At 40.6% G+C, this 26091-nt stretch overlaps 1 protein-coding gene across 1 annotated transcript in view; it reads right to left on the reverse strand.

The window, feature by feature from the left end:
* Positions 1-26091, reverse strand: part of LOC124787095 (sphingomyelin phosphodiesterase 4) — a 205221-nt gene that overhangs the window by 61528 nt on the left and 117602 nt on the right. The window contains exons 9-11 of the mRNA XM_047254312.1: positions 18105-18323; positions 16163-16228; positions 3215-3364 (exon numbers count right to left, since the gene is read on the reverse strand). Of these exons, the coding sequence (XP_047110268.1) occupies positions 3215-3364; positions 16163-16228; positions 18105-18323 (435 nt within the window). The remainder of the gene's footprint in view (positions 1-3214; positions 3365-16162; positions 16229-18104; positions 18324-26091) is intronic.

The following is a 26091-nucleotide window of genomic DNA, read 5'->3' on the forward strand; positions in this document are numbered from 1 at the left end:
GAGGGAGGCATGTCATCGACAGTTCCTATCTCTCTGTATCTCCTCCATGTCCAAACAACATCACTCTGGTTCACTCCGAGACATCTGGACACTTCCTTTGTTGAGAGCCCCTCCTGGCACAAAGGAACAATGTGAACGCGATCAGACTGCGGTATTGACCATCTAGGCAGGGTTGAACTACAGAGAACATGAGCCGTGTACCTCCTTCCTGGTGGAATGACTGGAACTGATCAGCTGTCGGGCCCCCTCCTTCTAATAGGCGCTGATCATGCATAGTTGTTTACATCTTTGGGTGGGTTCAGCGACATCTCTGAACAGTCAAAGGGACTGTGCCTGTGATACAATATCCACAGTCAACGTCTATCTTCAAGAGTTCTATGAAATGGGGTGATGCAAAACTTTTTTTGGTGTGTATTTACTAAATACGGTAACCGATATCTGCTAGTAGCTCCCATATTGATTCACATTTTCCAAAGCAAAGTCTGCTCTTCAGCATATGAAACAGGTAAAATTAACAATTAAAACAATAATCAGTGTAAAGACTGAATATTAACAACTTCAACATCTTGAAAGAATTAAATTAAAGCTCCCAATTCTGTCTGTACCTAGGTCACTCTTTTTATCAAAATGCTGAAACGTGTAGTGAAACAACAGATTTACAATGATCGTATCTTGCTGGAATTATTTTTTTTATCAGACTTATTTTTCTTCATTTTCAGGAAATTTCATACTAAAAAGTGACGATAACTGCTGTAATTATATCTGTGTAACAGACTCATAGTATACAGAAAGTATTCCTCCTTTTCTTCAATCTGCTGATGAAGAACATTGACAACAGATCTGAATAACAAACCTAATTTGATTTATTAGGCACTTCAGTGTATTTCAGGCAGGCTATCTTTAGTAACCTAATCCATAATTTTTCCTTTCGAACCGTCCTGCTAAAGCATTTTAATACTATTACTTAATCCATGATGACAATGAGAAAGTCTTCTCCCTCTGAAAGACAACAGTTATCAGTGATGATCTTACCTGCATCAATGGTACCACTTAGCTAATTACTGTACACACTTCTGAAATCACCTACAATTTGACAGTGCAAACTTTGGCACAATGCCAAACAAAGACATGATGCTGTTGAAACTTGGTTGTTTGTATTTTTTATTACATAAGGAAAATTTGTAGCTAAAAGTCCACAAGAAATTCTGAGCTCTTAGAGGTAATAACCGTCTAGATCAGATTATGCTTTCCTAAGCTTTTCATACCATTCCTGTTTAATGATGATTTATTCTCAAATTGCGAAAAAAGTTCTACAATTTTCAATGTATTTCATTTGGTTCAGCTTCAATTTTAGACACAGAAAATTGGTTGTAGCTACCCTCTCTTAGTTGCCTTCAAATAGGAGGAATACAAAATATTGCTAGGAGTAGAAAAATTTCATGTAAACAATAATGCGACAAATAACAGGAAATCAGTGATTTACGAATATAATGTGACTCTGCCAGATTTTACAAGTTGTGAAATTTGGTATTTTCACCATTCCCGTTTAGAAATGTTGTAAACATGAAGGCAATGGGTTACTAATATTGGCAACTGCTATTTGTTTAAAGTTGAAATTGTGTCCTTAATTTTTTTTTCAAGGTTGACGTATGCATGTAAGTTTAAAATGACCATTTATTTCCAGCCTAAGGAACTAATGCCTTGATATGACATCAGCCAATAACAGTTTTATCTGCCAACATCAAATTTCTCTACCCTTTTGTACAACAAATTCATATTTTGGAGACACCTCTAATGCGGTGCAGCAATTGAACGGCACAGTTTCATAGTACGCAGTATAAACATGAAAAACAACAAACACAGCAATTTAGCTTTAAAAACACTTGAGACAAAATGGAGTCTGGTTAACTTGCATCTATCAGGCAATCAGACCTCTAATTACACTGCAGAGCACGCTGCTATCACAACTTCATTTTGCACAATAGTAAAAATAATACTGAGTACATATTGTTGCAAACATTTTCATTGTACTGTTGTACCACAAGACACATGTCTCTGTGACGTCATGTGTTCTGTATTGTGACTGGCTGATACAAGTCAATGAAGCAGTGTTTGTTATGCTAAAATGCCTATTTGGTGTTCTGAAATACAGAGTTCAACTGGTGCACCACATTAAGGATCTCTCCAAAACACGCCATTTTTGCTACGGTTTGTTGTGCAAAAGTATTAAAAAATGTGATGTGCTGAGGGCAATTTGGCCCCTATGTTCAAATACAGATTCAGAGTGGCAGTTCTAAAATTATAGTGAAGTATTGAAGCTTTTGTGGCTTAATGTCTGAACAGATAACTTCAAGAGTTATGATTATAAAACTTTCAATGTTGTTTGGTTGCAGAGTTCTTTGTTCTTTAATTGATTTGATTTAATAGATTTAACATAGAGGTTTCTTTTTCAACAACGGAAATAAATTAGATGTGCTATTTCAATCATAACAACAACTCTCTCTCTCTCTCTCTCTCTCTCTCCTCAGTGATCACAGGCCCTGTAGACCACGCGCTGCATCAACGATCTGCTTCCACCCTGTGGAAATTTCTAATGCTGCGATGTCCTTCTCTATGTCATCTTTCCACTTTGTACGAGGTCGGCCCAATGGTCTTGTTGTCTGCAGAGTTCCTTCAAATGCTTTCTTGGTGATTCTGTTGGTTTCCATTCTAGGCCACATGTCCAGCCCACTGCAGTCTCCTACTTCTTAATTTCTGGATGATGGTGGCTGCTTCATTAACTGATTTTGACTTCTCAATACGCCATTCTCCAACACAGGTCCCCAGATTTTTCTCATTACTTTTCTTTCGAAAACATTCAGTTTTTCTCTTTCATTTTTTTTTAAGCGTCCAGCTTTCTGAACCGTACAGTACTATGGGGCAGATGATAGTGTTGTAATAAGAACAACGCTGATCATTAATAATGTAACTAATAGGTATAATTCTATTTTCATCATAACACTGAACAATAAGGGCAGCATAGTTTAGAAATAAGCTGTAAGGAAATAACACCGGCACAAAATAATACCTAAATCAGCAAATAAATAAACAAAAATTTCATGTCTCTAAACGCAGCTTGTCCTACCAATAAGAAAACTGTGATTAGTCGTCATATGACTAGAGAGTCATTATACACATGGAATCACAGGTAGCATACAAAAATACTTGTGATTACCATTTCATTAAGCTTTGAAGAAATTTGGTAGCCAATCTTCACAAGAAAGGCAATTTCTGATGATCTTATTGGCTGCAGTTCTGGATCTCCATGGTACTCTATTAAGCGCCTCTGTCTCCAGTCACGGATGGAAGAACTGACAAGGGGATCCTGTAAAAAAATGTTGCTTTCACAAGTGTAGTCAAGAACACCATAGCACTATGCATTGCTGTACACAAAAATGTAAACAAATTTTTGTTAACCCTGGCAATGCCAACAGTGGAGGTGAGGTTACTTCATGCTCACCTTTTGTAAATACTGTAATCTAGTTGTGAACTTAATATTTTAAAATTTTAAAAAACATTCATTGTTTTTAATCCACTCTTCGACCAGATTCAACAACTGTTTCACTTTGTCGATTACACTCAATCCAAAAATTTAAGTCTTACTCAATAAATAATAGCATCAAAACATATTTTCTGGTTTTGGATCACACAGCATTACCTCTTTAGGAAGTAGCTTTTTCAACAGTCAACAATAATTAGCAAATTTTTTTTGGTGGTTGATTATAAAGTACAGCTCCCACCTCTCCAGTCAGTATACAGTAATAAGCCAAAACATTATGACCACTGCCCACTGTGATGTCTGGCGCCGCCTGGTGGCGCTGCGGGCATGTGAAGTGGTAACAAAAGTATGTCAATGGAGGATCATCCTAACGAACATATGGGCTGCAAATGTGGAAATCCATTGCAATAAGTGACTTTGACGAAGGACAGTTTAATATTACGCAGAGCATATGAAGAAGTATCTCAAAAATGACAAAGCTGTTTGATTGCTACTATTGTGAGCATTTACGAAAAGAGGTAGGAGGCAGTGAAGCTACCACTAGGCACTAAATAGTTGGATGTCTACAACCCTTCAAGAACGTGGGGTTCAGAGACTTGTCTGCTGTAAAGTAGGACAGATGGTGATCTGTGGCATCTATCTGGCATCTATCCCAACAGATAAAGAGCTAGAATTCAAAGGTGCAAAAATTTTCCAAATTGCAGTTTGTGGGGTGCTTGTTAATCCTCTAATGCAATAAGTATATACTAAAACACTGGTATTGTAAGTTTGATCTTTTATAGTATGATTGCTTGGTTGGTTGTTTTGGGGTATAAAGGGACCAAACTACAGAGTCATCAGTCCCTTTTTCCTCAAGCAAACCAGTCTCAAAGTAAAACAATTAAAAACAAATGAATTGGGGGAAGTAAATTGGGAACCATATCGAAAGAGAGAATAAAAAAAGTGAACCAAAGGGGGAGATACACACTAAAAGGAAAGGTAGCAGGAGGCAGTAAAATAACATAGCAGACGGCCTGAGTTCGCTGATCACAACGATAAAAAAAAGATGAGCCAGCCACTCTGCAACACACTAAAATCGCCAGCTTAAATGACAAGGTGAGCAGAACATACATAGGGAAAAGACAAACAACAAGGCAAACAAAATGCAAAGTAAGAGCAACGAAGATGTAAAAGGGAGGGAGGATGGAGGCCTGGGAGAGAAGGCCAGGTGCCCAAGCTTCGATGGTATGATAAAAAAACCCTCGCAAATGAAACAAAAAACTAAATTGGCCATTTAGGCTTTTTCGCCCAACATTGTAGGTATAGTGCTGGGAAGGCTGAAAGTCCGCCACAGAATAGCTAAAATAAGACAGTCCAACAAGAGGTGGATGACAGTTATATGGGAGCCACAGCGACACTGAGGTGGGTTCTCATGATGGAGGAGGTGACCCATGTGTTCTCCACGAATGGCCGATGCAGAGCTGGTAAAGGACAACAGAGTCCCTGCGAGTGGCTCGCATGGATGACCGCCATACATTCGTTGTCTCCTTGATAACACGGAGTTTGTTTGGGGTTCTGAAGGTATGTCATTCAGTATCCCAGAACGTGAAAACTTTGCGGTGGAAGACCGATCAGAGAAATTTCCAGAGTTGGTTTACCAGTAGCCTGTTTGGCCAGGCTGTCAGCAAGTTCATTGCCTGGTATCCTGATATGTCCTGGGGCCCAAATGAAGGTCACTGAACGTCCACTGTTCTATGGCATAAAGAGACTCCTGGATAGTCATTACCAAATGATATCAAGGGAAGCACTGGTCAAGAGCTTGAAGGTTGCTTAAGGAGTCATTATAGATGAAGGACACACCAGTGCTCAAAGGTGTGACAGATGGCTACCAACTCTGCAGTGAAAACACTGCAGCCATCCGGCAAGGAACGCTGTTCAGTATATCCAACGTGAGCATAAGCAAAGCCAACAAGACTGTCAGCCACTGATCCATTGGTGTCGACTATTTCTGAGCACTGGAACTTGCCAAGAAGAGAAAGAAATTGCCGGCAAAGGGCCTCAGGTGGAACGGAACCTTTTGGGCCTTGCGATAGGTCCAGCCGAAGCCTTGCCCGAAATATGGACCATGGAGGGATATGGAAGTGGGAGCCGCAGGAAAGGTGGTAGTTATAGTACGAAAAGCAAAGTATTAACTTCATACATGCACAGAGACTCAAATTATCTCACCAAGTAAAATATTATTCGTCTGCAGAAGGCTCTCTCATCAGCAGTTTGCAAAAATCCCCCAAAAATTCTTCAGCTAGATATGCTGTATGAGAGTGAACAATCTCCTATAAGAAGCTGACGTGTTTCACTAGCGCTGTTAAAACAAGAGCATGCATAAAATCAAGACCTACTGAAGCACAGAAATGTCCCATTGTCCTTTGAATGTCCCCACCAAATTGACAATCTGAGTAGTAGCTTCCAGTGTTCATGTTGCAATTCACATAGACTGTGCAGCAAGTCTTGTTTTAGCCTTTACTTTGGACTGAGCTTGACTTTGTCAATACTTCCAATCCCAAAATAATAAATAAAGCCTCACAACTTGCCACAAGTATCCCCAAGTGAAATTCCCTGATGTTTCCCTGATTTCCAGACAAGTTTTAGCATTTTTCCCTGACAAATTTTGAGATCTCAAGAGTAAGTAAAGACTTAAGTTGACAATCCACCTCCGCAGCTACAATACAAGAAATAATAGTACCGAACAAAGAAATATCCAAATAAAACTTGCAAGCAGATGGTGTTTCCAAAGGTGAGCAAAAATCTGAAGTACTAACATCAACATTTTTTGTAATGAACTGTTTTTAGATGGAGAAAGCAAGCCAAATGGAATGTGGGTTTTATTGAGTCCACTGACCTTTTTTTTTTAATAAAACAAAACACATTTGGTAACAAAAATACGCATTTCCTTTGGGTCGCAAAATAGATTTAAAATAACTTAACTGATTTCAGAAATAACCTCAGAAAAAAATAGGCCTCTTGAATGAAGTGTATAAGGTAGGGAAGAGTTGTGTAAACCAACAAGATAGGTGACTGCCAATAAAATGTTGATTCTACTATGTTCATTACTGTAGGTTATTACCAACTGTGTTACATGTATTATTTTACAGGTATTATGTGACTTTTCTTTCAAGAAATATCTGAGCACATAGTGTACAAACCATCAACCATCAGCGACTGCCAAAATTTTCTTCTTCTTGTCATCCATACTTTATAATATATAAGCTACTTTTGAAGTGCTAAAATAAATAAAATTTCTATAAAACGACACACTTTGTGATGTGTTTGTGGTGAGACAGTTGCAATTTCTGAAATCCATCGCCTGTGGCCTCTGGCCTACAGAGGAACATTACAGTACCGGGTCCATGGATGATGATGATGATGATGATGATGATGATGATGATGTTGTTGTTGTTGTCATCTTCAGTCCAGAGACTGGTTTGACATAGCTCTCCATGCTACTCTAACCTGTGCAAGCTTCTTCACCTCCGAGTAATTACTCCAACCTATATCCTTCTGAATCTGTTTAGTGTATTCATCTCTTGGTCTCACTCTATGATTTTTGCTCTCCAAGCTTCCCTCCAATTCTAAATTGGTGATCCCTTAATGCCTCAGAATATGTCCTACCAACCGATCCCTTCTTCTAGTCAAGTTGTGCCACAAACTCCTCTTCTCCCCAATTCTGTTCAATACCTCCTCATTAGTTATGTGATCTACCCATCTAATCTTCAGCATTCTTCTGTAGCACCACATCTCAAAAGCTTCTATTCTCTTCTTGTCCAAACTATTTATCGTCCACATTTCACTTCCACACATGGCTACACTCCATATAAATACTTTCACAAATGACTTCCTGACACTTGAATCTATACTCGATGTTAACAAACTTCTCTTCTTCAGAAACACTTTCCTTGCCATTGCCAGTTTACATTTTATATCCTCTATACTTCGATCATCGTGAGTTATTTTGCTCCCCAAATAGCAAAACTCATTTACAGTACTACTTTAAGCGTCTCATTTCCTAATCTAATTCCCACGGCATCACCTGATTTAATTCGACTACATTCCATTATCCCCATTTTGCTTTTGTTGATGTTCATCTTACATCCTCCTTTCAACACACGGTCTATTCCTTTCCACTGCTCTTCCAGGGCCTTTGCTGTCTGTGACAGAATTACAAGGTCATCGGCCAACCTGAACGTTTTTATTTCTTCTCTGTGGATTTTAATTTCTACTCCAATTTTTCTTTTTTTCCCCTTTACTGCTTGCTCGATGTATAGATTGAATAACATCAGGGATAGGCTGTCTCACTCCCTTACCAACCACTACTTCCCTTTCGTGCCCATCGACGCGTGATAACTCCCATCTGGTTTCTGTAAAAATTGTAAATAGCCTTTCGCTCCCTATATTTAACCCTTGTCACCTTCACAATTTGAAAGAGAATATTTCAGTCAATACTGTCAAAAGCTTTCTCTAGAAATGCTTGAAATGTAGGTTTGCCTTTCCTTAATCTAGCTTCTAAGATAAGTCTTAGTGTCAGTATTGCCTTGCATGTTCCAGCACTTCTATGGAACCCAAGCTGATCTTCCCCAAGGTCAGCTTCTACCAATTTTTCCGTTCACCTCTAAAGAATGTATATTAGTATTTTGCAGCTACGATTTATTTAACTGATAGTTCATTGTTTTCACACCTGTCGACACATGCTTTCTTTGGGATTGGAATTATTGTATTCCTCTTTAAGTCTGAGGCTATTTTGCTTGTCCCATACATCTTGCTCACCAGATAGGTAAAGTCTCGTCATGGATGGCTGTCCCAAGGCCATCAGTAGTTCTGATGGAATGTTGTCTACTCCCGGGGCCTTGTTTTAACTAAGGTCTTTAAGTGGTCTGTCAAATTCTTCGCGCAGTATCATATCTCCCATTTCATCTTCATTATGTCCTTTTCCACTTCCATAATATTGTCCTCAGTACATCGCCCCTGTATAGACCCTCTATATACTCCTTTCACCTTTCTGCTTTCCCTTCATTGCTTAGGACTGGTTTCCCTCCGAGCTCTTGATATTCATACAGATGGTTCTCTTTTTTTTTCCATAGGTCTCTCTAGTTTTCCTGTAGGCAGTATTTATCTTATCCCTAGTGATATATGCCTCTACACCCGTACATTTGTCCTCTACCGATCCTTGCACTTCCTATCAATTTCATTTCTGAGGCATTTGTATTCCTTTTCCCCTGCTTTGTTTCCTGCATTGTTACATTTTCTCCTTTCATCAATTAAATTCAATATTTCTTCCGTTACCCAAGGATTTCTACTAGCCCTCGTCTTTTTAGCTACTTTATCCTCTGCTGCTTTCACAATTTCATCTCTCAAAGCTACCCACTCTTCTACTGTATATCTTTCCCCTGCATTTGTCAACTGTTCCCTAATTCTCTATCTGAAACTCTCTACAACCTCTGGTTCCTTCAGTTTATACAGGTCTCACCTCCTTAAATTCCCGCATTTTTGCAGTTTCTTCAGTTTTAATATACAGTTCATAACTAATAAATAGTGGTCAGGGTCAGCATCTGTCCCTGGAAATGTATTACAATTTAAAACCTGGTTCCTAAATCTCTGTCTTACCATTATATAATCTATCTGAAATCTTCCAGTGTTTCCAGGCCTCTTCCACTACAACCTTCTTTCAAGATTCTAAAACTAAGTGTTGGGTTGGGTTGTTTGGGGGAAGAGACCAAACTGCGAGGTCATCGGTCTCATCGGATTAGGGAAGGACGGGGAAGGAAGCCGGCAGTGCCCTTTCAAAGGAACCATCCCAGCATTTGCCAGGAGCAATTTAGGGAAATCACAGAAAACCTAAATCAGGATGGCCAGACGTGGGATTGAACCGTTGTCCTCCCGAATGCGAGTCCAGTGTGCTAACCACTGCGCCACCTCGCTCGGTAAACCAAGTGTTAGCCATGATTAAGTTATGCTCTGCGCAAAATTCTACCGGCGGCTTCCTCTTTAATTCCTACGCCCAGACCATATTCACCTACAACTTTTCCTTCTCTTTCATTCCCTACTATCTAATTCCAGTTCCCCACGACTATTAAATTCTTGTCTCCCTTAACTATCTGAGTAATTTCTTTTATCGCATTATACATTTCTTCAATCTCTTCATCATCTGCGGAGCTAGTTGGCATGTAAACTTGTACTACAGTGGTAGGTATGGGCTTTGTGTCTGTCTTGGTTACAATAATGCATTCATTATGCTGTTCATAGTAGCTTATCTGCGCCCCTATTTTTTTTATTCATTATTTAACCTACCCCTGCATTACCCCTCTTAAGGCGGGTCCACATTGAGTACGCCGCGCCATGCTGCTGCACCCCGCGCACAGCTGTAACAGAGAGGAGTGCGCTATCCGCGCCGCTCCGAGGCGCGCACTGTGTTCCAGTTGAAGCGCACACATGGTCTGAAGATGGAGCGAGCCAGGAGCCGTCTAAACTGAACGCGCGCAAACACGCCACTTCCTTTGATGTACTGACAACAGCCGGAAAACGGCGCGGCACGGCACGGCGCAGCGCGGTTTGCCATCCACACTGAGCGCGCAGAGCCGTTTTGCGCAGCACGGCACGCTCAGTGTGGACCCGCCTTTAGATTTTGTATTTATAGCCTGTGGCAGTCCTGTATTCACCTGCCCATGGATAACACACAAAACTCCACTGCATTATGCCACACACAAACAGACCCGGCGTGTGGACAGGTTGATGAGACCAGATCTGATGGGCAAGACATGCACATTAATGGGAAAGGAAGGGCTTCAGATTGGCAGGCCCGATCCATTAGAGATACCTGCAGAAATGGTCTGCAGTTTTGGCCTGTTGCAGAAATTCACTAGTGTGGCCAGCTATTCAGGAGTCACAGATAGCATGTTGATGAAATGGGACCCCATTGATCAATCCATGCAACAGATAACTTGTGCAAACACTCTGAGAATCAATAGCAATGATGATCGGTGCCAATTCACCATAAAGATTATCACTGAGCTGCAGACGAGATTTTTTCAGTGTTTTAATTTCCCTGACATGTTTGAAAGTCCATGATATTCCCTGAATTCAAGAACCTGTGGCAACCCTGGTCTCACAGTAAGTGCAGATACTATGTATCCCTGAATAAAAAAATCCTTAACACAAAACATTACAATCACTAGTACTAGATTTGCCTGTGTTCATTCAGTATTATTCAGAGTGGCAGCATTAGTAAAATGAACAATTTTAGCAAAGCTGTGATAATTTATGTCTAAATCAGACTGGTTGAATGAGGCTTTGAAACCTGCTCCTTCCTAGCAAGTGTCTACTACCTTAAATAGTTTGTACTGTAAAAATTACAAAATAGTACAACTTTAACATTTACTAAAGTGACTGAACTGCAACATTCTTGTATTGCACCTGATTTTGAACTAAGTGCACTTGTACACACGTTAACTCAAGTGGTACCCATATTACCAATCCTTCTGTAGAATATTCAGAATGACTGCCTGGTGTTTATCAAGCTGTGCTTATGCACTGCAATAGCAACCACCACCTATTCTCCTCCAAGGTTATTTGAACATGGTCGATACCAGTTTGTTATGACCTGCTTATTTTCCAAGATAGGTTATTCCTTTACTTCACTTACAGAAGCTCATGTGACACACCTAACAGATGTCCTGCTCTATTTAGAAATTAATTAAATGCACTGGAATGAAGTGAATAAATCAATGAGTATATAATCAACGAAGATGCAAAGGTGTGAAGTGATGGTGTGAAGTTGCAATTGAAAATTTCATGTTACTGCATCTTCAATGAGTCCATTCTCACTGACCAAATTAATTTCAGTGCATTTAATTCATTTCACGAATATTCCTCTTCGATGGGTAAGCCACAGTCCTCCACCAACTTCATTCCCCCAGTGGTGCTATTCTCATATATGCCAAGAGAGATCCTCTACTAACATTGTTCAGAAATTGTAAGTACACACATCAGGAAGTCCGAGTCTGGCCTGGAGGTGCACTCAGATAGCCTAATTGTTAAGGTAACTGTCCGCGATAAGCAGGAATTTTCAGTTGTCACTGCAAGTTTATTACTCCTCTAAATCATAACTAGTTTCAAGCACTTTATACTTATCTTCCAATAGTTTACACTCAATGTAAAATTTTGAAACAAATTATACGAGGGGGGACCCAAAAGAAATGGGATTGTTGTCATAAAAAATTTATTGATGAACCTTTTTACAAAATTACTTCAGTCACCTTCAAAATACTCTCCATTACATGTGATGCACTTGTCAAGTCTCTTTTCCCACTGTTGGAAGCATGTTTGGAACTCTTCAAGCTGTTTTTACCGCCTCCATAATGCTCCCCTTTTAGTGGTGGTGGTGGTGGTGGTGGTGGTGGTGGGTCCCCCCCCCCCCCTCCCATTCATGGAAATAGGAAAATGTCGCACGGGGGCGCTAGGTCTGGCGAATACGGAGCATGGGGAATGACATACCACTTCTGAGATTCTGAGATACCAAATAGTGGGTCACTCGTAAGGCCGCGTGTGCTGGAGCGTTGTCGTGATGCTGAAACCAGTCACCTGATCGCCAAAGTTCCGGGCGTTTCCTCCTCACATTCTCTCGCAGACGCCTTAAAACATCCAAGTAAAAGCGCTGGTTAACAGTCTGGCCAGGGGGTACGAATTCCCGATGCACAATTCCACGAACATCAAAAAAGACAATGATCATTTTCTTCACATTTGACCTCACTTGCCCTGCTTTTTTTAGTCTGGGAGAGTTGGGAGTCCTCCACTGGCTTGACGCTTGCTTGGTTTCTGGGTCACACCCGTAACACCTATTCTCATCCCCTGTAATGACTTTGTTCAAGAAGTTTGGATCACATGCAATCTCTGTTTTCAAGTCATGACACACATTCATGCGGATGGTTTTTTGCTCCTCTGTGAGAAGGCACGGAACAAATTTGGCAGCAACATGTCTCATGTGCAAATCCTCACTCAAAATCCGCTGGCACAAGCTCCAACTGATTCCTGTCTCTGCTGAAATTTGGTCGATCATTTGGCGACGATCCTTGTTGATCTTTTGGTGGACCTTTTCAATGTTCTCATTTCGCGATGTTGAAGGGCGTCCAGAACGAGCTTGGTCTTCAACACATATTTCACCACACATCTCACCATGCTTAAAGCGCCCAAACCACTCAAAAACCTGTGTGCGGCTCATAGCGTCCTCCTGGAAAGCTCCCTGAAGCATTTGGTGTGTCTCTGTTGCAGTTTTTTTAAGCAGGAAACAAAATTTCACACACACTCTTTGTCCTTTTAAAGTTGCCATAACGACTTCACAAAGGTAACCCACCAACAGTCAGAGAAACACACTACCACACTTGCACGTTCAACTCTACACTGACGCCGTCTGCACAGCTGTTTCATGAAGGTCTCTACTAATACCATCCAGCGTGAGAACCCTGCACTACGCCTACGAGTGGCAGCACCCTCGGAGTCCAGTTTCTTTTGGGTCCCCCCTTGTACATGCTTTTGTCATGTACATATTCTATTAGAAAAGTAAACTGCCTCTTTCTAATATTGTTGTCATCAATGAGTGTGAGTTATATCACACTGATGTAAATGTTTGGTTTCACATCTTAGAGTGGTATATAATATGAGTTTTCTGTAAGACTAGTTGCATTTCAGCAGGACTGTTCATTTTAAGGCATATGTTGTAAGGAAACAAGGCATGCCACTGCTTCAGTATGAATGATAATGTAAAATAAACAAAATTTGTATCTGAGATGTAATTGGAAAAGGGAAAGAATAAGAGCTTTGGGAACTCTGATTCATTGTAGTGGTTGCTGTTGTTGTTGTTATGGTCTTCAGTCCTGAGACTGGTTTGATGCAGTTCTCCATGCTACTCTATCCTGCGCAAGCTGCAACATCTCCCAGTATCTACTGCAGCCTACATCCTTCTGAATCTGCTTAGTGTATTCATCTCTTGGTCTCCCTCTACGATTTTTATCCTCCATGCTGCCCTCCAGTACTAAATTGGTGATCCCTTGATGCCTCAGAACATGTCCTACCAACCGATCCCTTCTTCTAGTCAAGTTGTGCCACAAACTCCTCTTCTCCCCAATTCTATTCAATACCTCCTCATTCGTAACGTGATCTACCCATCTAATCTTCAGCATTCATCTATAGCACCACGTTTCAAAAGCTTAAATTCTCTTCTTGTCCAAACTACTTATCATCCACGTTTCACTTCCATACTTGGCTACACTCCATACAAATACTTTATGAAACGACATTCTGACACTTAAATCTATACTCAATATTAACAAATTTCCCTTCCTCAGAAAAGCTTTCCTTGCCATTGCCAGTCTACATTTTATATCCTCTCTACTTCGACCATCATCAGTTATTTTGCTCCCCAAATAGCAAAACTCTTTTGCTACTTTAACTGTCTCGTTTCCTAATCTAATTCCCTCAGCATCACCCGAGTTAACTCGACTACATTCCAATATTCCTTTTTGCTTTTGTTGATGTTCATCTTATATCCTCCTTTCAAGACACTGTCCATTCCCTTCAACTTTGCTTGCTCAATATACAGATTGAATAACATCGGGGAGAGACTACAACCCTGTCTCACTCCCTTCCCTACCACTGCTTCTCTTTCATGTCCCTCGACTCTTACAACTGCCATCTGGTTTCTGTACAAATTGTAAATAGCCTTTCGCTCCCTGTATTTTACCCCTGCCACCTTCAGAATTTGAAAGAGAGTATTCCAGTCAACATTGTCAAAATCTTTCTGTAAGTCTGCAAAAGCTAGAAACGTAGGTTTGCCTTTCCTTAATCTTTCTTCTAAGATAAGTCGTAGGGTCAGTATTGCCTCATGTGTTCCAATATTTCTACAGAATCCAACTGATCTTCCCCAAGGTCAGCTTCTATCTGTTTTTCCATTTGTCTGGAAAGAATTCGTGTTAGTATTTTGCAGCCACGGCTTATTAAGTTGATAGTTCGGTAATTTTCACATCTGTCAACACCTGCTTTCTTTGGGACTGGAATTATTATATTCTTCTTGAAGTCTGAGGGTATTTCACCTGACTCATACATCTTGCTCGCCAGATGGTAGAGTTTTGTCAGGACTGGCTCTCCCAAGGCTGTCAGTAGTTCTAATGGAATGTTGTCTACTCCCAGGGCCTTGTTTCAACTTAGGTCTTTCAGTGCTCTGTCAAATTCTTCATGCAGTATCATATCTCCCATTTCATCTTCATCTACATCCTCTTCCATTTCCATAATATTGTCCTCAAGTACATCACCCTTGTATAGACCCTCTATATACTCCTTCCACCTTTCTGCTTTCCCTTCTTTGCTTAGAACTGGGTTTCCATCAAAGCTCTTGATATTAATACAAGTGGTTCTCTTTTCTCCAAAGGTCTCTTTAATTTTCCTGTAGGCAGTATCTATCTTACCCCTAGTGAGGTAAGCCTCTACATCATTACATTTGTCCTCTAGCCATCTCTCCTTAGCCATTTTGCATTTCCTGGCAATCTCATTTTTAAGACGTTTGTATTTCTTTTTGCCTGCTTCATTTACTGCATTTTTATATTTTCTCCTTTCATCAATTAAATTCAATATTTTTTCTGTTACCCAAGGATATCTACTAGCCCTCGTCTTTTTGCCTACTTGATCCTCTGCTGCCTTCACTACTTCATCCCTCAAAGCTACCCATTCTTCTTCTACTGTATTTCTTTCCTCCATGCTCTCCCTGAAACTCTGTACAACCTCTGGTTTAGTCAGTTTATCCAGGTCCCATCTCCTTAAATTGCCACCTTTTTGCAGTTTCTTCAGTGGTAAGGATTTATTATTGTTTTGAACTTTCAAATGTTTCACCACATGGTAAGCCACTTTCGTCCTGACTGACTAAGAAAGAGGCAAGGTGATAACACTGTCACTTTCAAAGAGATGTCAAGCCTAGAGGCTGAGTATGGACAATACCAACCCCATGACACCTAGATTCCCACATGGTGCATGAGCAGTCCAAGGATCGTGACACTGTCAACAGACAACAAACAGTGCCTACAGTCTTTGAGATCGGTGGATTGTTCATGGTTGTTAAGAATGGCTGAATTATCTCAGGCTATCAACTATCCTTGCAGACAAAAATTGAATTGTCTTAAGTTAGTAAGAGGCAGTAATAGATGAGGGATTTTCACACCTTTCTCACAGTTTTGTATCAAATAAGGAGCTGAGACACGAAAGTTTGTGGACAAGGGAGTGAGGCAGGTAATTCAGTTGTACTTAACAATAATAGGTAATTGTTTAAAACATATTGTAGTAAGTTTAGTGGAATTTTCACTTAGCCGCACTTTTGATCTTTATGAGATCTTTATGCATTTGGCAATGTAAGGAAAACAGAGGAACCTTATTGTCCATTTACAGAAGAAAAATATTTTTACAAATTAAATAAAAAGTCAGTTTTAATATACTACTTTTTTTAACTTAGTTGTTGTAAAATACAATTTATTAATTTAAGTGCATTCATACGAACAGACAGATTCTGGAAATAAACAGTAACATTCAAAAAATTAAAATATAATTAAATGGATTTACCTGAGGAGTTATAATTGGCGATATTGGGGTAACTGTGCTGACATCTGGGACATCTGGCCTTGGAATCTGTAGAAAAAAAGAGGTATCAAGAATAATATGATTATCTTCAGTAACGATAGGTTATACCCAACAACCATCTAGCATGTGTTACTCAGGACTTAACCATTAAACTATATAGAAAATTTCACCTATAATTACACTTCACCAATGCATTGTATACAATTAGTTACGATGTCCCGTCTTCATACAGTAAACTCTTAAGCAGACTGAAAATACCTAATATTAATGTGGAAATGGGAAAGGGCTTGATGGAATATAAATTACAAATTTGCAGTACGGGCATGGGCATCTGTTTGTAGAGAAAACTCTTCTAAAAACCCAAGCCCCCTGTTTGGTTCAGGTTCAGTGATAATATTGCACGATATGGGTGCAAGGGCAAGACACACTATACTTATTCCTCTACAGCCTCTCTCCCACCTGCTTCCTTCTCAGACTGGTGCACATCTTGCTGGACATTGTCCTCTGGCTCTCTGATGGGTCCATCCAAATCTTTGTCCATATTAAGACCACTAATTATCAACTGACCACTAATTATCAACAGAGTCCACATTTTGCTAGCTGCCATCCCTTCCACACTGAAACGTCTCTCCCCCGTCAGCTGGCAATCGTTGAGTGGACATCTGTAGTGACAAGTAGCCCCTTGCACCATTTGATGCAGGTCTTATTAAAGCCTTCACAGACAGCGATTACCCCAAAACTTAGTACACAGAGAGTTTTTCTGTGTCATACACACATGCCGCTAACCCTCTGACCACCCATGAGAACCAGCTGCAAAAGTGGTATTCTGGGGTCACCCAATCTACACAACATCCTAGCCCATTCTTTTGCTTGACCTGCTCTAAAACCCTTTGACACACTGCTTCTCTGAATTATGTAGATGGGAGTTGTTCTTGCAACACATCCTTCAATCCCATAACCCTCCTGGCCGCAATCTGCAACCCCCACTAGTCCCTGCCCCTCAACCCTCTCCACCCTTGCACTATGACCATGATTTCACTCATCCTGCACCCACCACATCTCCTCTCCAGTCTCCCTCGCATCTGTTCCCCAATCCATTCCTCATCAAGCTGCACTGCACACAACCCCCTTGCCTGTGGCCAGTACAAGTGCACCAGCTACAGGATGCACCTATTGCTTCTCCCTCCAAACTATGACCCACCCTTCCCCAACACTCTCTCCATTCCCTGCCTTCTTTCTCCCCTTGCCCATTCCTCCTGACACAATCCCTCAGTCCAGATGACCTGCAGTGCTAGCTCAATGTAGTCATTTGGGGTAAAGTAGTCATACAGGTGTGTGTGTGTGTGTGTGTGTGTGTGTGCGTGTGTGTGTGTGTGTGTGTGTGTGTGAGAGAGAGAGAGAGAGAGAGAGAGAGAGAGAGAGAGAGAGAGAGAGAGAGAGAGAGAGAGAGAGGGAGAGAGAGAGGGAGGGAGGGAGGGAGGGAGGGAGGGAGGGAGGGAGGGAGGGAGGGAGGGAGGGAGGGAGAGACTATAGTAAGGGTCAAAAAGTAGCAATGTTTTCAGTCCTGTTTATGTATCTGTTAATACCTGAGTCTCAACTATTTCATGAGTTGTTACCTAAATTCCATAAATCATCAAGCATTACACAGGAAGGTGAAACACATCGAATGTAAAAAAAGAAGATAGATACAAGAACGTCCTGGATGTAACACAGACAATGAATGGAGTAAAGGAAACCACTCACAATATAGTTGAGAAAATGAGTAGTATGCAGGTACATGCTTTGGATAATGTCCTTACTCAGAGCTATGAAATGAAAACAAACAAACAAACAAACAAACACACACACACAATTATAAAAAGAGTAGCTAACTTTACTCCTCCTACTTTTGGAAAGGAAACAATTACTAATTAACATTTCTCACCTCAAATGTAGAGCAGAGTAGCTGTAAGCTTGTGTCCAAATAAGCAACAACCTTTCTCCTCTCATCCAGGGGAATGTCTGCTGTAGCAGAAGATCCAGAAAAGAACTCACGGAAACTAGACAAGAAGCCTAGATTCTTACATGCATGTTCTTCAGCTTCTTTTGCGAGGAGTCTAGCTGTTCCAATGCTTTGTCCCACAAGTAAGACAAATGCCTTAACCTGCTCAAAATAAATAAATAAATAAACAAACAAACAAACAAACAAATAATAATAATACTATTAAAAAATAAATTTGAAAATTGAGCACATATAACATTACATTTCAGAAACTATATACCATCTGCAAATTTTCCATGTAGCTTGCAACTCCTGTGCAATGAACATTAATCAATATTTCATGTATCCATTATTATCAAGTGATTTTACTCTTCGGCTCCTCACTTATGCAATAGAAAAATGTGTTGATCACAAGCTGGTCCTCGGGCGACATCAGTGAACTACATTCTCAACTGTTCCTCATCCTTGTAAAAACAGTCTGTGTCATGCATGTACATGAGTCTTCCTCAGTGTGTTGACCCTGAACTGTACTGCAAGTCTTCTAAACATTTTGGATGGTTTTACATCAACTGTTGTGAGAACCTTGTTATAATGCGTTGCACGACTGACGGAAGATGTCTTTTGCTCTGACACTGCGATTCTGACTAAACAAATGGGCTACCACTGGAAATGACTGCAACAATGAACAGAGATTGCACCACTCTGTGTTTGCAAAAAGGCACTTAAAAAAATCTGTTTTCTAACTGATTCACTCTCTTACAATCACTATTCTGAATCTGATTGTATGATAGCTTCAGTCATAAATGTCACTTTCTAGCCAAAGAAAACATTATTTGTCACATCTACATAATTATGTAGTCACAGGTATATTTCTACTGATGTACTGTCTTCCCAAGTTCTATTTCTAATTATTTCACATCCAAATATAGCACAGAACACGGAAGGGGTGTCGACCACACTGGAGGAGTGGTGCAGATGGGGGAGGCAGCTGCGGGGGCTGAGAGTTCTCCGATGTGTGGTCAGTCACGCATCGGTGGAGCTGATCTTAGTGTCTTGACATCAAAGTATCAGAGGCGTGCACAGTGTACAACTGCTGGCATCCACATTGGGTGCATGCTAAACGCTCGGACCCAGATGTGAAGCACAGATGGAAACTCTCTGAGGCAGGTGGTCAGGTGTCAGCCAGAGCATGTGGAGCACTGTAAAGGGTGGACTAAGGTTGCTGATGGGAGTGAACCTATATGAACTCAAGAATGTATTAACGGCTTCCTCAGGACAGGATTGAGTGACATGTTTTTTCATCTGTGTCTTGAATGTAGGGGTTTGTGGCTCTACCCCTCGACTGGATAGGAGATGCAAGGGAGAGGAGCTAACACTGTGGATGCCATGCTGTTCAAAAACTTGAGACACAAACTGGGAGAGGCGCATTGTCGGTTACTAGCATATATGGGAATGTTTCTATGGAAAAAATCTCTGTAGGGGTGTAACAGTAGCTGTCAAGGGCATGGATGGTCAAAGAACCACATAAGGAAATTTTGAGAAAGCATCAACCTCTACAATCCAAAAGCAGTTACAGGGTGTATAAACAGACAAGAAAAGAATTTCTGGGGTTTTCCCTTATTTTCTGGTTAAATAATCACCTTTTCCCGGGTGAAAATTCACTTTTTCCTTGTTTAGTGTTGATACACTTATCAATCCTTTACGTAGTGAAGGTTTTTTTTACACCAGCAAAGAACTTCCCAGCACTTTAAAAAACAAAAGCCAGTAAAAAGAAAAACCACATTTTGTACAGATCTTTGATAAGTGGCAACATTTACACTGCATATTTTCATATTTTGAAAGTAAAAACACAGATTCCACCAAACACACCACGTCAGCTTCTGAAGAACTGAAATCAAGACTGCAACACTCTTTTGACAGCCAATTACAGCTGACTTCATGTGATCTCACCAGACAATAACAGCAGATATTTAGAGCGCAGGACATACGATGTAGTTAGGTGATGGCATCATCATTCACTATATTTACATGGCCTCCCAAAACTGGATTTCATAAACCAACTTTCCTGTACCGCTTTTAGTTGGTCATATAAACACTCCGAAATCTATTCTGGAAATCCACTTCTTACTGCCAGTTTTCCACTTCCACAACTGATTTTCACTACCGTGTAAACGCACAATCATTTTTGAAATGTGCTTGGTCTGGCAGATTACTATTTGTTTTAAAAAATTTCAACTAATATAGATGGAGTGACTCATTGCACTGTGAAGGAGAAGTATATATATTACAATGTGCATGAAGCAGTCTACTACTAACATTTAATTGAAAGAAATAGTGATTGCGCCCACTAAACCTGAAACTGGAACAGCTGATTTCCAGATGCCATATCTGACTGGGCTACCAAATCCATTTCAGGCCTCAAAACATGTAAACATGACAGTGATGAAAGGTTTCCAAAATTCAACTTTCGTCTTCTGGAAGATGTGTCACGTGTAAACTTAGTGACTGTTAAGTAGTGCAAACAAACAAATAACAAGAGTTAATGGTTTAAATTAATAAGCATACAGCAGAGGTACAAGGAAAACGAAGTGTTCACAAATAGTATTAGTCATCAAAAAGGTTTTACTGAATCCTCAGTAGCCAACAGTAACACACCATCAAGTGCTGAGAAATGAGGGGTGGTGATGGTGGTGGAAAAAGGTAATAATTACACAAGGGTACAATGCTCAGACCAGTGGTTTACCCACCCAGCTGTGGTGGGCAAATTACCCAACCTGAAGTAAGACAGGACCCTCCACAACAGCCACCAAAATCCCAGCACTGGTAATGGGAAAACTGTCCACAGTATTTTGGGCTTTGGTGTCTGAATGGAAACACAACAGTTCATCCTGATTAAATGCTGTATCAGTGGCAATTGACAGAGAGCACCTGCAGCAGTGTGTTGTGCAGTGGGTCAAGAAGAAGAAGTAGATGAAGAAGAAGAAGAAGAAGAAGAGAGAGGCCAGTGTTGCAGGTGATGGGCCACTTTGCCTGATAAGGATGCCGAAGGGTGGAAAAGAGAAGATAGAGGTTTATGATGAGTAATCAAATGAAATTTAGAACCATGTAGGAAGGTAAGACTTTTTTTGAATGCATACACAATAACAAGCACTTCTTTTCTATCAGTGAGTAGCACTGCTGCACCTGATTCAGAATTTTGGAAGCATACGCAATAGGACATACAAAACTGTCTGCATATTTGTGCAAGAGAATGGCTCCAAGATCATACTATGAGGTGTCAGTGGCTAAAACAAGATGTTGCCTGGTTGGAAAGTAACTAAACAAGGTGCAGAGTATAATTTTGACATCAATAAGATAGAAGCACACTCATAAGCAGGCAACCACAGAAAAAAGAACACATTTACATAAGAGAATATGAAGTAGCCGAGCCACTGTGGCTGCACCCGGACAAAATTTATTGAGGTAAGGAATCTTTTCAAGAAAGGTCTGCAACTCTATGACATTGGTAGGATGTGGCGACACCATAATGGCATCGAAACTTTGGCGTAAATGTTTGACGCCCGAGTGCAAGACTTCAAAGTGAGACAGACAATAGACGGCTGAATAAACCGTAATTTGTCTGAGTTGCTTTTCAGAACAGCAGCCTGCAGCACTGTGAACAAGCAACAAAGGTTCAACCAACGTTCATCTGTTGAGGAACCTGAGGTCACAATGTCATCCCGTTAGTTAATGCACTTCATCACGGATGCTGTGAGTTGCTCCAAAAACTGTTGGAAAGTGGTAGGGGTACTAGTCATTCTAAGTGACATGTGCTGGTATTGATGTAACCAGAAGGGAGTTTTCACTGTAAGGTTATGTTTGGAATCATCATCCAGAGACATTGCAAGTAGGCTTCCGACAAGTCAATTTTGGAAAAGTATTGGTTGACTGGAAGAAGGTATCAGTGGTATGGCCCATTCTGAGGCATCAAGGGATCACAAGTTTAGTGTTGGAGGGACAACAACAACATTGGTCCCTGGAAAGGTGTGCTAAGAGTCCATCCCAAAGGGATAACGGATGGGTATCAATAATAGACTGTGAATCGACAGACTTTTTAAAATCATCTCAGAGCAGAAGATTGCCATTAGGTTTTGCGACAGTAACCAACAGAGTATACCATTCACTAGAATAGACAGGCATGATAACACCAAAGACATAAGTTTATCTAGTTCTAATTTGACTAACTCGCCGTAAAGCTATTGGGATTGGGTGGGCAGGAAAATAAAACTGGAGCTCACTGTCATTTTCATTATGGTGTGAGCCTTAATATCAGCAGCACACCCTACACCTTCTGAAAAACAGGGAGGAACATTCCAAGCATACCTGTTGGTATGGGACTTGATATGATACCAGAAGCACTTGATCAGGAATAGAGAATCCAAAAATTCTGAAGGCATCTAACCCAAATAAGTTTTCAGTGTTGGCATCATACATTACTAGCAAGGTCAAGCCCGCACAACTGCTTTATACACTACAGGAGTAGGAAATGTTCCCAATATGAGAATTTGTTGTTTCTTGTAACTCACTAACCGACGAGAGACGGGGACAATGCTGGTGATATGATGGTTGCCTGTTGTCCATGTGGCCTGCTCATGTTGAACAAAAGAATAACGGCAAGACTGGAGAGAGCATGTGGCCACTGTTGTGTTGCTGACTGCTATTGTTGCTTAGCACAACACTACCCCATGTGGCATGGAGACTGTGGTTGCACAGCCACAATGTCATCTTCCCCTCGTGAGCCAAACGAAAGCCGCTTAGGAGGAGAAGCAGCACTGGCAGCTACCTGACATCAAGCTTCTATCTGATTTCCTGTTGCCTATACTTCAAAGGTCTGGGCAAAGTTCAAAGCTTCTGTGAGAGACATGGTAAAACACATTCAAGATCTTCCCTATTGGGAGCCGTGCATATTATAGCATTGGGAACCACTGAATCAGCATATGAGTCCCAGTGAGTTTCAGTAACAAATGGAATGACACCAAAGCACATGAACTTTTGCTGCCCAAGCTCTGTATGACTGTTGCAGCTGCTTTTGACAAAGGTAGAACTCAACACGAGCAGCAATAACATGACTAATTTTGCAAGGATAATTAGAGAGCAACTGACACATTTCATCAAAAGAGAGACTTGCAGGTTTCTAAGAGGAACTATCTGACACAAAAGGTGATAAACATGAGAAGAAACCCATGACAGAAACAAAGCCTTACACACCTTGGAGTTAGTGACTCTAGAAAATATTGCCGAAGGAGCTTATCATATGCAGCCCAATCTTCTCGATGAACCCTGGCACATCAACAATGCTGACAAACTGTTTAGTGCCACAGCGACATCATGCTTCTGACTGGTGAGAGCTTGTTGCTGTTCAACAAGAGATTGAAGAATTTCTTCTGCAAACATACTAGCCATAGCGAATTTAGAAACGAAACACGCAGAGTAGAATATTGCAATCATCACCAAAATGTACAAACTTAATATCAAAATTACCACCAACCAACTTTTATTCTGTTTCCACGTGAAGGGATACACAAAGACACTGAATGAAGTAGGAATCTGTACAGTCACACTGAACCATTGCATATATTAAAGCACAGTCGAACACCTGAGCAAAACATTTTTCACGTAAACTTTAGTCTGTGGAAGGCCTGGCACACCACCTTATATACGGCTGTTTTGTACACGGTGCAGCGCTTGTTGCGCTGTCTGTAGTTATGCAAAGTGACCTCTTTGGGTCAGCTTTGCAAATTATAAACAGTGCTGTAAAATTTTTAGAAATTGACAGACAAGGCAGTAAAATCATATTGTATATTGTGTTATCAGACCAAAGACTTTGCTGTGTTTTATTATGTTGTTTATTACTACAGGCCTATTTTGGAGTGGTTGTCATATTCAGGTTATCTTCGAAAGGTACATGATTTGGGACAATACTTCAAATTTTTAAGTAGATAATTTACCATATTGTAGAATTATGATTCGCTATGTACATCACATTGTCTTGATTCCCATGTGACATTGATGTCTCAGTTGCTGTCACATTACTGTGTAAGTTTGCTCCTTTGATGCTGCTAGAGCTACAGTGAATATTAAACTTTTGGTGGAGCAGTTACTTGTGTAGTCGCCGTAAAGCTATTGGGATTGGGTGGGCAGGAAAATAAAACTGGAGCCCACTGTAATTTTCATTATGGCGTGAGCCTTAATATCAGCAGCACACCCTACACCTTCTGAAAAACAGGGAGGAATATTCCAAGCATACCTGTTGGTATGGGACTTGATATGATACCAGAAGCACTTGATCAGGAATAGAGAATCCAAAAATTCTGAAGGCATCTAATCCAAATAAGTTTTCAGTGTTGGCATCATACATTACTAGCAAGGTCAAGCCCGCACAACTGCTTTATACACTACAGGAGTAGGAAATGTTCCCAATATGAGAATTTGTTGTTTCTTGTAACTCACTAACCGACGAGAGACGGGGACAATGCTGGTGATATGATGGTTGCCTGTTGTCCATGTGGCCTGCTCATGTTGAACAAAACAATAACGGCAAGACTGGAGAGAGCATGTGGCCACTGTTGTGATGCTGACTGCTATTGTTGCTTAGCACAACACTACCCCATGTGGCATGGAGACTGTGGTTGCACAGCCACAATGTCATCTTCCCCTCGTGAGCCAAACGAAAGCCGCTTAGGAGGAGAAGCAGCACTGGCAGCTACCTGACATCAAGCTTCTATCTGATTTCCTGTTGCCTATACTTCAAAGGTCTGGGCAAAGTTCAAAGCTTCTGTGAGAGACATGGTAAAACACATTCAAGATCTTCCCTATTGGGAGCCGTGCATATTATAGCATTGGGAACCACTGAATCAGCATATGAGTCCCAGTGAGTTTCAGTAACAAATGGAATGACACCAAAGCACATGAACTTTTGCTGCCCAAGCTCTGTATGACTGTTGCAGCTGCTTTTGACAAAGGTAGAACTCAACACGAGCAGCAATAACATGACTAATTTTGCAAGGATAATTAGAGAGCAACTGACACATTTCATCAAAAGAGAGACTTGCAGGTTTCTAAGAGGAACTATCTGACACAAAAGGTGATAAACATGAGAAGAAACCCATGACAGAAACAAAGCCTTACACACCTTGGAGTTAGTGACTCTAGAAAATATTGCCGAAGGAGCTTATCATATGCAGCCCAATCTTCTCGATGAACCCTGGCACATCAACAATGCTGACAAACTGTTTAGTGCCACAGCGACATCATGCTTCTGACTGGTGAGAGCTTGTTGCTGTTCAACAAGAGATTGAAGAATTTCTTCTGCAAACATACTAGCCATAGCGAATTTAGAAACGAAACACGCAGAGTAGAATATTGCAATCATCACCAAAATGTACAAACTTAATATCAAAATTACCACCAACCAACTTTTATTCTGTTTCCACGTGAAGGGATACACAAAGACACTGAATGAAGTAGGAATCTGTACAGTCACACTGAACCATTGCATATATTAAAGCACAGTCGAACACCTGAGCAAAACATTTTTCACGTAAACTTTAGTCTGTGGAAGGCCTGGCACACCACCTTATATACGGCTGTTTTGTACACGGTGCAGCGCTTGTTGCGCTGTCTGTAGTTATGCAAAGTGACCTCTTTGGGTCAGCTTTGCAAATTATAAACAGTGCTGTAAAATTTTTAGAAATTGACAGACAAGGCAGTAAAATCATATTGTATATTGTGTTATCAGACCAAAGACTTTGCTGTGTTTTATTATGTTGTTTATTACTACAGGCCTATTTTGGAGTGGTTGTCATATTCAGGTTATCTTCGAAAGGTACATGATTTGGGACAATACTTCAAATTTTTAAGTAGATAATTTACCATATTGTAGAATTATGAT

This window comes from Schistocerca piceifrons, chromosome 1 (genome assembly GCF_021461385.2).
Source record: "Schistocerca piceifrons isolate TAMUIC-IGC-003096 chromosome 1, iqSchPice1.1, whole genome shotgun sequence".
Lineage (NCBI taxonomy): Eukaryota > Metazoa > Arthropoda > Insecta > Orthoptera > Acrididae > Schistocerca > Schistocerca piceifrons.